Below are 12,236 nucleotides of genomic sequence, written 5' to 3' on the forward strand. Positions count from 1 at the left end.
CTGTGTCCTGTCTGTGTATGGTGTGTATGCTGTGTGGGTGTGTCTTGCAGGTTGCTGATTGTTAGCCGGCTGGAGGTTCCTGTGCAGGGCTCCCTGATTGGCTTGCTGTTATAAACCCCCTGCCGTGGGCTGTCTTGCTCTCTCTCACTCATCCCTGAGATCTCCATCCTGCTGCATCTACTTTTGTTATGTTCTGCACCTGACAACATGCACCACACATACTACATAACACTCAAACACCCTCACATACTACTGACGCTCACTTTCACACTCCATCGCTCATTTCCGTTTATGTTAAATCAATAAAGCATATTGTAATTCGCTACATCACGCTGCCTTGTCTGTGTTGTTGCGGCCTCAGAGCCAGGCGTAACAAAGTTGGGGGCTCGTCCTGGATAAGTGCTGGGCGTTTAGTGGATTTTTTTTTTTGCCTTGTTGGTACGTATTTCGTCTTTGACGTTCTGAGTGAGCGCAGTAATTGGGTATTGTTGTCTGTGTAATTAGCGGCGCTTGTTGGATGTGATTGACTGATCTTGTGCGGCGTGTGACGTCGGGTTTATGGGGTTCCCTTTGTGGGGATTCCCTAGGTGAACGGTGACGTGTTTCTCCCTTTGTGTGTTGGCGCGCATGCGTTTGTGAGTTGTGAGCAGGTGTGTTTTTCCTGGAGCCGGTTTTTATTCATTCATGCGGAACGGACTTTGGCGGAAGCGGAGAAAGGTGAGTGTCGGACAAGGTGTGTGTGCAGTGTTCTGTCGGAGTTTTTCCTGGTAAGTTTAGCGGCGTCTCTCCTTTGGGATTCGTCGGCGGGGGTTGTTAGTGTTGGGGTACGGTGGTTGAGAGCTTCCCTTTCCCCTTTTCCCATAACCTGCTCGGGAGCACTGTCCGTGGTTTCGGGGTGGTGACCAGTTTACTGGTGGCTGCTTTCGAACCAGCGGGCTCTAGGTGCATAAATACCGGCCGCTACGCCTCATGAAGACTAGGGGGGAGTTAGGTAGTTAGTTTCTGGTTAGGCAGATAACTAGCGGGGGAACTCCGACTGAAAGCGCACAGGTGGGTCTGACATTTTACTTTTTCTGTTTTTCTCGCAAGTGATTGAGATGGATGTAATAGTGAAGGCGTTTTTGGAGGAGCCGTCTGAGCAGTGGTTGGATGAGTGTTCTAGGGAGCAGTTGCTTAAAATAGTGGACTATTATGAGGTCGATGTAGGGGACAGACGTGTTAAGGAGACCATTCGGTCCAATTTGAAGGTGCATTTGTGTAAAATGAAGGTTTTGGGCACCGTGAAAGAAGCTGGTGCTTCTGTGTGTGATGACTCGGTTGCGAGTCTTGGTGTTGGTCTTGGGTTGTCCTTCGAGCAGCAAAAGGAGTTGCTGGAGTTGCGTCTGAAGTTTGAGGCAGAGAAGGAGCTTTCTTTGGAGAGGATTAAGCAGGAGACTGAGTTGGCGAAACTGGAGCTGCAGAGGCAACAGCTGCAGGTGGCTCGTGAGGACAGAGCAGCGGCTGGTTTGTTACCTGGTGGTCCCTCTGTGTCTGGGGGAAATGCGGTACGTGCTGGTAATGATTTGAGTGATTTGAGGCTTGTGCCCAAATTTAATGAACGTGATCCAGAGACGTTTTTTCTAATGTTTGAGCGTCTGGGGGATGCACGGGGGTGGTCTGAGGCCACACGCGCATTGTTGTTGCAGTGTGTGATAACCGGCAGGGCCCAGGAGGCTTATTCGTCCTTGAGTAGCAGTGAGTGTGGGAATTACGCAACAGTAAAATCAGCTATTCTGAAGGCGTTTGAGCTTGTCCCTGAGGCTTATCGCCAGCGATTTAGGACTGGGAAGAGAGGTGAGAAGTCTCACATGGAGTTTGCACGTGACTTGTCCACTTATTTTGATCGCTGGTGTGTTGCTACAGATGTTGAGTCATATGATGGTCTGCGGGAGCTGGTTATTTTGGAGCAGTTCAAGAACTCGCTGTCGGAGCGCATTGCTACTTACATCAGTGAGCGCAAAGTTAAAACGACAGCTGAGGCCGCTGCATTGGCCGATGATTATGTGCTGACGCACGGGGGGGATGCTCCTGTGGCTCGCGGTGGCGGGCACAGGGACGCTTTCTCCGGTGGCAGTGCTGGGTCGGGGCGCCCTGTAAGACCAACAGACCAGCAGAGGGACGAACGTGGTGCACGTGAGTCTAATAAAGTTTGTAATTATTGTCACAAACGGGGCCATTGGAGGCGTGATTGTTATGCGTTAAAGTCCAGGTTGAAGCACACTGAGTCCAGTTTTACCCCCAAGCCAGCAATGTTTGTTGCGCCGGTCTTGGAGGATTTGACGGCAGGTACTGAGGCGGGGCCTCAGGTAGCCGGTGTGGGGCTCAAGTCTTTTAAGCCGTTTATCAGTGACGGTGTTGTTTCCCTGGTAGGTAGTGACAAGAAAGTGCGCGTAAAGATACTGCGGGATACGGCTGCTTTCGATTCTTTTATTTTGACGTCAGTCTTACCGTTTTCAGATGAGACTTACACCGGCTCATTTATCCCTGTGCTTGGGATGGATTGAAAGTTTTGCGCGTGCCTCAGCATAAAATGATGTTGTCTTGTGATCTTTTTCAGGGTGAAGTGGTGGTTGGTGTGCGCCCGGCTTTACCTCTGGATGGAATTGAAGTGATTCTGGGTAATGGCATATGCGGTAGCAAGGTTTGGGGGGATGTTCCCCCTCCTATTGTGGTTCCGGTTCCCCTCGTTAGCAGTGAACCTGATAAGAACGAGAGGGAGTTCCCTGATGTATTTACTGCATGCGCTGTGACGCGGGCAATGGCGCGCACGCAGGCGGATGGGAGTTCCGCAGAAGAAGTTGACAGTTCACTGCAGCATGATGTAAAATGTTCTGATTTACCTTGGTCTGTCTCTTACAGTGAGTTGGTGGAGCAGCAGCAAACGGATGTCTCCCTTAAGGCGTTGCGGGAGATGGTTTGCCCTGTTGGTGAGGTGGGAAATCACGCTCAGTGTTATTTTATTGATAATGGTGTGTTGGTGAGGAAATGGGTGCCTCAGTGGGAAAATTTTGTTGGGGATCCTGTTTACCAAGTTGTTGTTCCCACTAAGTTTCGCAGTTTGGTGTTGCAGATGTCCCACAACGAGAGTGGTCATTTGGGCGTCAGGAAGACGTACGACCGCATCCTGAGGTATTTCTTTGGCCCCGACTGAAAAGAGATGTGTCGGCCTACATTAAGTCGTGCCATACATGCCAATTTACCAGTAAACCTAATCAGACACTCAAGCCTGCTCCTTTGTTCCCAATACCAGCTGTGAGGCAGCCTTTTGAACACCTTGTTATTGATTGCGTGGGGCCCTTGCCCCCTTCGAGGTCAGGAGTTTGTTACTTGTTGACAGTGATGTGCCAGAGCACAAGGTACCCAGCTGCCTATCCACTGCGAACAATCACAACCAGGTCTGTGGTGCGTGCTTTGTCGCAGTTTATAGCTATCTTTGGTATTCCCAGGGTCATCCAGTCCGACCAGGGGTCTAACTTTTCATCGCATCTATTTTCGCAGGTCCTGAAGCAGTTGCGTGTTAAGCACAATCAGGCCTCTGCCTACCACGCACAAAGTCAAGGTGTTCTGGAGCGATTTCACCAGACCTTAAAGGCGATGTTGCGTGCGTATTGTGTTGAGATGAAGGGTGACTGGGAAGAGGGTTTACCGTGGCTGTTGTTGGCCGCGAGGGAAGTTGTGCAGGAGAGTATAGGGTTTAGTCCCAACGACCTTGTATTCGGCCATACTGTTCGGGGCCCTTTGGCCCTGTTGCGTGACAACTGGAAGGAGGCGGATCCTCCACGAAACCTTCTGGAGTATGTTTATGGTTTTAGATACAGGTTGTATAGGGCTCAGGAGGTGGCTAAGAGTAAGTTGGTGGGTGCACAGAGCAAAATGAAAAAACATTATGACCGTCGGGTTGAAGATCGTGTTTTTCTCCCAGGAGATCAGGTCCTTGTTCTGTTGCCCATTGTAACATCTCCCTTTCAGGCTAAATTTTCTGGCCCTTACTCTGTGGTTGAAAAACTGTCTGACGTGAACTATCTGATTGCTACTCCAGACCGTCGGTCTTCTACTCATCTGTGTCATGTGAATCTATTGAAACCATACTATTCTCGTGTGCAGGAGTCCGGTGTTCAGGGGGTCCAGTCATCGGATGTCCATCCTGCCTGTGTGTCTGTTTCTCCATCCCCTGTGATGGCAGAGCAGGGCGGGGACGGTGTACCAGGCCCTGATGACGCTGTATTATATGGCCGGCTCAAGAATTCTGAGACTCTGCAGAATTTGGATGGTTTGCTAGGCCATTTGGAGGTTTCCAGACGTGCACAGTTGGTTAGTTTGATTAGGCATTATACATGTTTGTTTAGTGACACACCTACCCGCACACACTTGATTGAACATGATATTGATGTAGGTGATTCTAAACCCATTAAACAGAAGTTCTACCGTCTTCATCCAGAGAAGCGAAAATTTCTTGATGCCGAGGTTAAGTTTATGTTGGAGAATGACATGGCGGAGCCGTCCTGCTCTTCTTGGGCCTCGCCTTGCTTGCTCGTTCCAAAGTCGGATAACACGCCCAGATTTTGTTCAGACTTTCGTAAAGTAAATAGTGTCACAAAACCTGATTGTTTTCCCCTCCCTCGTGTGGAGGATTGTGTCGACCAGGTTGGGTCAGCTAAATTTGTGAGCAAATTTGATTTGCTCAAGGGATATTGGCAGGTCCCACTGTCTGAGAGGGCAAGAGACATTGCAGCATTTATTACATCCACAGGCTTATATTCCTATTCAGTCATGCCTTTTGGTTTGCGTAATGCGCCGGCGACCTTCCAACGCCTGATGAACAGGGTTGTGGGAGATCTGGAAGGTTGTTCAGTGTATTTAGACGATGTTGTCATTTACTCAGATGATTGGGACGTCCATCTTGACCGCATTGGCGAGTTGTTTGACCGCTTGGCTCACGCACATTTAACTGTGAATCTGGCCAAATGTGACTTTGCGAAGGCCACGGTTACTTATCTTGGTCGTGTGGTGGGTCAGGGTAGAGTTTGTCCTGTGAGAGCAAAGGTGCAAGCTATTGATAACTATGTTCCTCCTACAACCAAGAAAGAACTGATGAGGTTTTTGGGGCTCGTTGGGTACTATCGTTGTTTTTGTAGGAATTTTTCAACTGTGGTTGCACCTCTTACTAACCTGTTGAAGGCTAAAGCTACGTTTGACTGGTCTTCTGAGTGTCAGTCTGCGTTTGAGAATGTGAAGGCCGTTATTTGTCATGCTCCGGTTTTGGCTGCTCCTTTGTGGGATAGGCCCTTTAAAGTTGAGGTAGATGCCAGTTATGTGGGGGCGGGAGCAGTGTTGCTGCAACCTGATGACTTGGGAGTGGATAAGCCTGTTTGTTTTTTTTCACGGAAGTTTAATAAGCATCAGTTAAATTATTCTGTTATTGAAAAGGAAACACTGGCTTTGGTTTTGGCTTTGCAGCATTTCAGTGTCTATGTTAGTTCTGGACCTGTTGTTGTTTTCACAGATCACAACCCCTTGACATTTCTGAGTTCACTGCAATGTCCGAACCAACGTTTAATTCGGTGGGCCCTGTTGTTGCAGTCATTTTGCCTTGAAATCCGCCATATCAAGGGCTGTGACAATGTGGTAGCTGACGCCTTGTCAAGGGCTCCATGTGATTAATCTGTTTGCTGTATATTCATATTGGTGTCTGTTTTATTTGTTTCAGGTATCGCCTGCTCCCTTGTCCTTTTCCCTTCTACCTCTTGGGTTGCCAGGGTTCCGTGTGGGACCCTGTCTTTATGGGGGGGGGTGTTACGGCCCCAGCCCATGTCTGTGTCCTGTCTGTGTATGGTGTGTATGCTGTGTGGGTGTGTCTTGCAGGTTGCTGATTGTTAGCCGGCTGGAGGTTCCTGTGCAGGGCTCCCTGATTGGCTTGCTGTTATAAACCCCCTGCCGTGGGCTGTCTTGCTCTCTCTCACTCATTCCTGAGATCTCCATCCTGCTGCATCTACTTTTGTTATGTTCTGCACCTGACAACATGCACCACACATACTACATAACACTCAAACACCCTCACATACTACTGACGCTCACTTTCACACTCCATCGCTCATTTCCGTTTATGTTAAATCAATAAAGCATATTGTAATTCGCTACATCACGCTGCCTTGTCTGTGTTGTTGCGGCCTCAGAGCCAGGCGTAACTTTAATCTTTCCACTTCTTTATATAGTTTTGTGATTAGTTTCTTTCCCTGGTCTGAATCATATGCTGAGATGAATAACTTAATGATTCCTGACTCAGGCTCATCTGAATTAAACTTTTTTATAGTTTACTCCATATAATGCTGCATCTGTAGATATCTGTATAAATCTTGATTGTTTAATCCATACTGATTTTTTAGATCCTGAAATTTGATGGTCTTCTTTTTAAAAAAGTTCCCAAAATATTTTTGGTCCCGCGTCCCATCTACTGAATCTACTATCTGCTGTGTTTGGTGTGAAGTCTGAATCATATGCGATTCATCTCAATACCTTACTCTGTTCAATCACTTTATTCTTTGATATAATCAAAATCTGATGAGCCATCAAATGCACTCATCAAACAGAATCAGAACAAGAGATTGATGTATACACAATGTATTTGTATCAGACAAACTGAAAGGACATTTTGTTACTTTCTAAATATTAAACTCTAAAACATTACACAGCCTTTTATCACTATACTTTGCTCTTAATTTCATATTGTTTCAAATAATTGTATATTTTATTTTCAGATATGTTGAACTGTTTTCTATTATTATTATTAACAAAAAATTTTTTTTGTGCTAATTAAACTCATGGATCTTGTGAAAGAGCATGCTGATTACGGATAACCCCCTTCTGATGTATGTAGCAAAGGGCCAGGAGTGATTAGGCAGCCAACTAGTGTGGGAAAAGCGGTGACTCACAGGTTATGCAACTGAAAATCACCTGAAGTAGTGGTTTGAATATGATTATATATGTTATCTAAATGAATGGGACCTTTAGTCTGAGTTATTCTTTGACCCTAAATAATAATAAACCAAGGGCATGGCAGTGCCTAATCAATGATTAACTTATTTTAATTTTACTTTTACTTTAAAATTGATCCTTGAATACAACTTTTGTTCCAGGTGAAGACTCAGGTACAGTTTAAGCTAATTAATTGATTTTTATAAGGACATAGATTTTTGTCTGTGAGCACTGGATGTGTGCTAATTGTTATCTCGGGTTTTCAATGAAACCTTATTAAACAATTGGACAAATGAAGTCTTATATTTATGTAACCCAGATCTCCTGGGCCTGAGTTCGTAAACACAAAAAAAAATGAATATGATCTCAGAAGAATATTTGAAACGAATCTTATCTTTTGTTTAAATTCCTCTAATTAATATTAAAGACCACCACAACTGTATTTTAAAAGTCAAAACCTTCACAGGTGTTTATTTACAATAGGAAATAAATGAAAAGGCTGTGAATTCCTCTCAGGAAGTAAAATATTTACAAAACAAAATAAATGCACAAAATAAAATACAGGGTCTTTTTAAATTGTTTAAACTGTTCCTTTGACTTCTCAATTTACCCTTTAATTCACTGGTTAAATAAAATCTTTACCTTTCACAGGTCTCTGAATAAAAACAAACACAATTCCTATCAACTGTAAATTAACTCACAAACATCACATGTGGGCCCACTTCAGAAATGATCAACTTGAAACTTAGTTGCAGGCCTGTAGTGATGCTCGGGTGCGGTGAGGCCTGAAAACTGAGTGGCCACTTCACTCAATCAAGAGCATAAAATAAAAGCATGTGCATTGTCATATCAGTTCGATACTCACAGGTCCAAAACGAGGAGCAATGGGGCAATGACAGTCACAGAAAGGGGTGATGGCAGTCACAATCCGAACACAGGCAGCACACACAGTGGCGAAAATCCAGGGAAGAATAAAACAGCAGGGTCCATCCACCAGCAACCATCTCAGTTTCTCTCTCTCTTCACAGACGTCCGTCTCCTTTAATTACATGAACTCTTTTGAGCCATAATATCATCAGGCTAAATCGTACTGACTTAACGTTAGCCCGTTTTTAGCATTGAAAACAACAGTGCTAAAGCTAAGATATACAGACACATTTCAAACTTTAGAATTGGCTCTCCTACAACTGAAGTACTGTGGTTTCATTTCTGTCCGGGTGTATTTGTCAACCTAAATGAGCTGAAACCAACACCAAGGTTACTGGCAGCACTGCTTGCACACAGCAACACAGCCATTCACCCAATCAAGTTTACCTGGGTTTTAGTCAAGGTATATATGCTTCAGTGGGATACAGCTGACAGGCCTAATGGTCAATTCCTTTTGAATTGACCAATTGACCTTAGGAACAAATCATTTAACCAGTACTTCACATACTGCGAAGTAACACTATGAACTGAAAAACATTAGATGCACAAGTTACCATGTAAAATAAACACTATATAACAAGAAAACAATGGTAGCCTTGTCATAGCACCACATTACACTGCTTACACATATATAAAGTTTTACCTTAAACAGACCATTAGTTTTAGCCATTAATTTTCAACAATATTTTATAGTATTAAACAGTATAGTAGATTACATACAAATCATTTAAAAAAACAGTAATACAAAATCTGTCTGCAGGCGGAGCATTAATCATTAATCATTCAGGAATGATAAAAGAAATGTAAATGTTTTCTTTCCAGTCACTGTGACCTTTGACCACTGAAATCTAACATATTCATCTTTGAATCAAAGTGGATCAAATAAATTAACTCTTGAGTCCAACTAAATGTGAAATGATTCCCTCAAGGTGTTCCGGAGATACTGTGTCATGTTCACAAAATAATTTGCTTGTGAGGCTACAGTGACATTGACCGTTGACCACCAAAATCTAATCAGGTCACATTTAAGTCCAAGTGAATGATCTGTGCCAAATTTGTAGAAATTCTCTCAAGACGTTCTCGACATATATGACAAGAATGGGAAAAAAATACCTAAAACATATGGACATTGGCTGTCAGGACAGGAAAATAGAAATCTGAAGCTGTGAGATGGTCATTATTTATGAATCATCAAATGGCATTAAAATGACATTAATTATCCCTTCTATGTAGTCTTATGTTTTGCTTTATATGTGGCTTTTAAGATGGGAGATGTTTGTACATAAATTTGCAGAGATAATAGTGTAACTTAAAAGATTACATGAGCTAGTCCATTCATGTGATAGATAACAAACTCTACAGAAACTCAGTCAATTCCCTTGAGTTTCGGTTCGTCTTCAACTCGACTGAGGTAATCAGGATCTGGGTATCCATAGCTGCAAAGACAATGACAGAAAATAAATGACTTTATATGGACAGTTTCCTATCAATGAAAATCTGTACGCATGATTGGTGGTCATTAGCCCTGTAGCATGCTGCCAGCAAAAACACAAGACTTGTGTACAGATGATTACATTGAGGTCACATGAATAAGTTTCTCTTTTCACAAATACACAGATTATATACATTTTATTATATACATATTTTATATGTGATTTGCGGCTGTGGCTGCAGGGGGGTAGAGAGGTGGACCTCTAACCAGTAGGTCGGTGGTTCTATCTGCATGCCAAACTGTCCTTGGGCAAGATACTGAACCCAGAATTACACACTCATAGAAAAAGTGCTGCCCATAGATGCAGTGTAGGAATGTGTGAATGGGTGAATGGCAATAAATTGTACTGTAAAGCTCTTTGGGTGGTCATCAAGACTAGAAAAGCTCTATATAAATACAGACCAATTACCATTTCTGTCACAGCCCTCTTACTTAGGCTCCGGCCATAATGAACTGATTACAGGGAAGGCCGTTTTGTTCTTGTGAATGTGTCTGAGCAGAGAATCTCCTGCTACGTTGTTTATATGTGGAAAACAAACTGGGGAATGTCTTTGCACATTCAAAGTGACAGTCTTGTGAAAACACCTCCTACTTTTCACCATCGCTGTTGGTCGTTCGTAGTATTATAAGCAACCAAGTGCGGAGTAGACAATCTACTTCCTGTTCACACTGACCTGGTGTCATGATAAACGTTTATGTACCAGTCAGATACAGGCTACTTAACTGTTGTTAAATGTTTAAGATAAAAGTACTTGTTTGACCTATTATTCTATCATTTTATTCATCTACATTATGTCATTAGACCATTTATACTGAAGTAGCTGAGTAAGCAGCAAGTGAAGCTACAGTAAAATACATTATAAACTGTTTTATAAACAGAAATGTTAGATAATTGTGGGAGCTTGTTTCTCTTTGATTTGTGGTGAGTTACTGGATCATTTAAGCTTCTGAGAACTTCAGATGGGAAAAAAAAGCTTTAAACGACGAGAATTATTTTTCAGAAACAAAAAATGTTCAAAACCACTCGTAAAGTCTTTAACAATGTGTTTAACAGCTTGTTATATTATGTATTGTTTGAAATCTTCATTTTAAAGTAAGCTGTCAAATAAATGCAATGCAGTATAACATACAATATTTCTCTCTGAAATGAACAAGAGTAGAATTTTGAAGTAGTGTTAAGTGCTTTTATGTTGTGAAATAAAAAAGAAATATTGATATTTACAGTATTTGTATTTGTGAGTATTTTATGTGTAGTGTAAACTGTCCAGCCTGCAGAAGAGGAGTTATGTACATCTTGGGGAGCATATTCTTCTCTTAAGTGGAGAACAAAATATGCTTATTTAGTGTATAAGTATGTTTATTACTACACTAAAAAACAACTAAGGCCAAAATATTGAAATCTACATTTTCTCTGTCTATTGCTACAATTTGAAGTAAAGAGGTGAGATCTTGAATCTGTCAATGAGCAGCGTGTCTCACACTGCTGAGCTGCGCTGATCACTCAGGCAGTGGACACTCCAAAATATGTTAACATGGGTGCAAAAATTATTCATAATGATCACAATATTGACTGAAATAATCATGATCATGTTTTTTGCCATAATCGAGCAATCCAAATCTGTGTCACAGGTGTGTGATCTACATCCATAAAAAGTGTCCTCACCAAGTTGGCCCCCCGTGTGTTGAGGTTTTGTGGTGAAGATCATTCCCAGTTGTCGGTGGTGTAGCATTAACCAGCAGTACTCTACATAAACATTCTTTATTCTCACCCTGTTCTTCTCATGAATTATGAGTTCTCTTAAATCATCCCACTGGAAAAGAAATCAATCATCTGTTGGTGGAAATATACCGATACAATTTATAAGGCTAATTAGCTGTCTGTCTGATATTATTATTTTTTGAAAAAATGGAATATCTGTGTTTTGTCTTTTACACTCTTATTTAATTCTCCTCTTTCTTTCCTTTTTGTACTCAGACATTATCTATGCTTATTATAGTGATTTATCAGCATCAGTATGTTGCTGGAAATTTCTTATTTTCAATTAATATTTCTAATAAATAAACGATTAACCATAAAAATGTGGACTCAGAGTCACTCTTAGCCACATAATAATGGACATCTTGGAAGAACATAATTAGGTGGATAAACATCTACTGTCTGTCTGCATGCGGAGCATCCTAATCCTGGTCAGACATATGAAGGTGTATCGTGCATGGCCTATCTCCCAGACTCCTCAGAGGGCAGGAGGATCCTGAAGCTGTTGATACGTGCCTTTGATTAGAGACTCATCTTCACCGTGGATCGCTCCACTAACACTGGCAGGAATAATACAGTCACATGATCATGATTATTTCAGTCAATATTGTGATCATTATGAATAATTTTGGCACCCATGTTAACATATTTTGGAGTGTCCACTGCCTGAGTGATCAGCGCAGCTCAGCAGTGTGAGACACGCTGCTCATTGACAGATTCAAGATCTCACCTCTTCACTTCAAATTGTAGCAATAGACAGAGAAAATGTAGATTTCAATATTTTGGCCTTAGTTGTTTGTTAGTGTAGTAATAAACATACTTATACACTAAATAAGCATATTTTGTTCTCCACTTAAGAGAGGAATATGCTCCCCAAGATGTACATAACTCCTCTTCTGCAGGCTGGACAGTTTACACTACACATAAAATACTCACAAATACAAATACTGTAAATATCAATATTTCTTTTTTATTTCACAACCTAAAAGCACTTAACACTACTTCAAAATTCTACTCTTGTTCATTTCAGAGAGAAATATTGTATGTTAT

General features: G+C 42.3%; 1 protein-coding gene across 1 annotated transcript; it reads left to right on the forward strand.

The window, feature by feature from the left end:
- The first annotated feature begins 10 nt into the window (after positions 1-10).
- LOC138412389 (uncharacterized) lies at positions 11-6,161 on the forward strand. Its single transcript, XM_069536154.1, has 2 exons — positions 11-2,172; positions 5,747-6,161. The coding sequence occupies exons 1-2, from the start codon at positions 1,098-1,100 to the stop codon at positions 5,914-5,916; spliced, it is 1,245 nt and encodes a 414-aa protein (XP_069392255.1). The 5' UTR covers positions 11-1,097; the 3' UTR covers positions 5,917-6,161.
- Positions 6,162-12,236: the final 6,075 nt, after the last annotated feature.

Source organism: Paralichthys olivaceus, chromosome 12, assembly GCF_024713975.1.
Source record: "Paralichthys olivaceus isolate ysfri-2021 chromosome 12, ASM2471397v2, whole genome shotgun sequence".
NCBI lineage: Eukaryota > Metazoa > Chordata > Actinopteri > Pleuronectiformes > Paralichthyidae > Paralichthys > Paralichthys olivaceus.

What these genes read in the sequence shown, in the direction of transcription:
- LOC138412389 (XM_069536154.1), top strand. Translation starts at nt 1,098, where the DNA reads ATGGATGTAATAGTGAAGGCGTTTTTGGAGGAGCCGTCTGAGCAGTGG. An exon ending in GAGGGACGAACGTGGTGCAC is followed by an intron (nt 2,173 to 5,746) that starts GTGAGTCTAATA and finishes TATTTGTTTCAG; the next exon opens with GTATCGCCTGCTCCCTTGTC.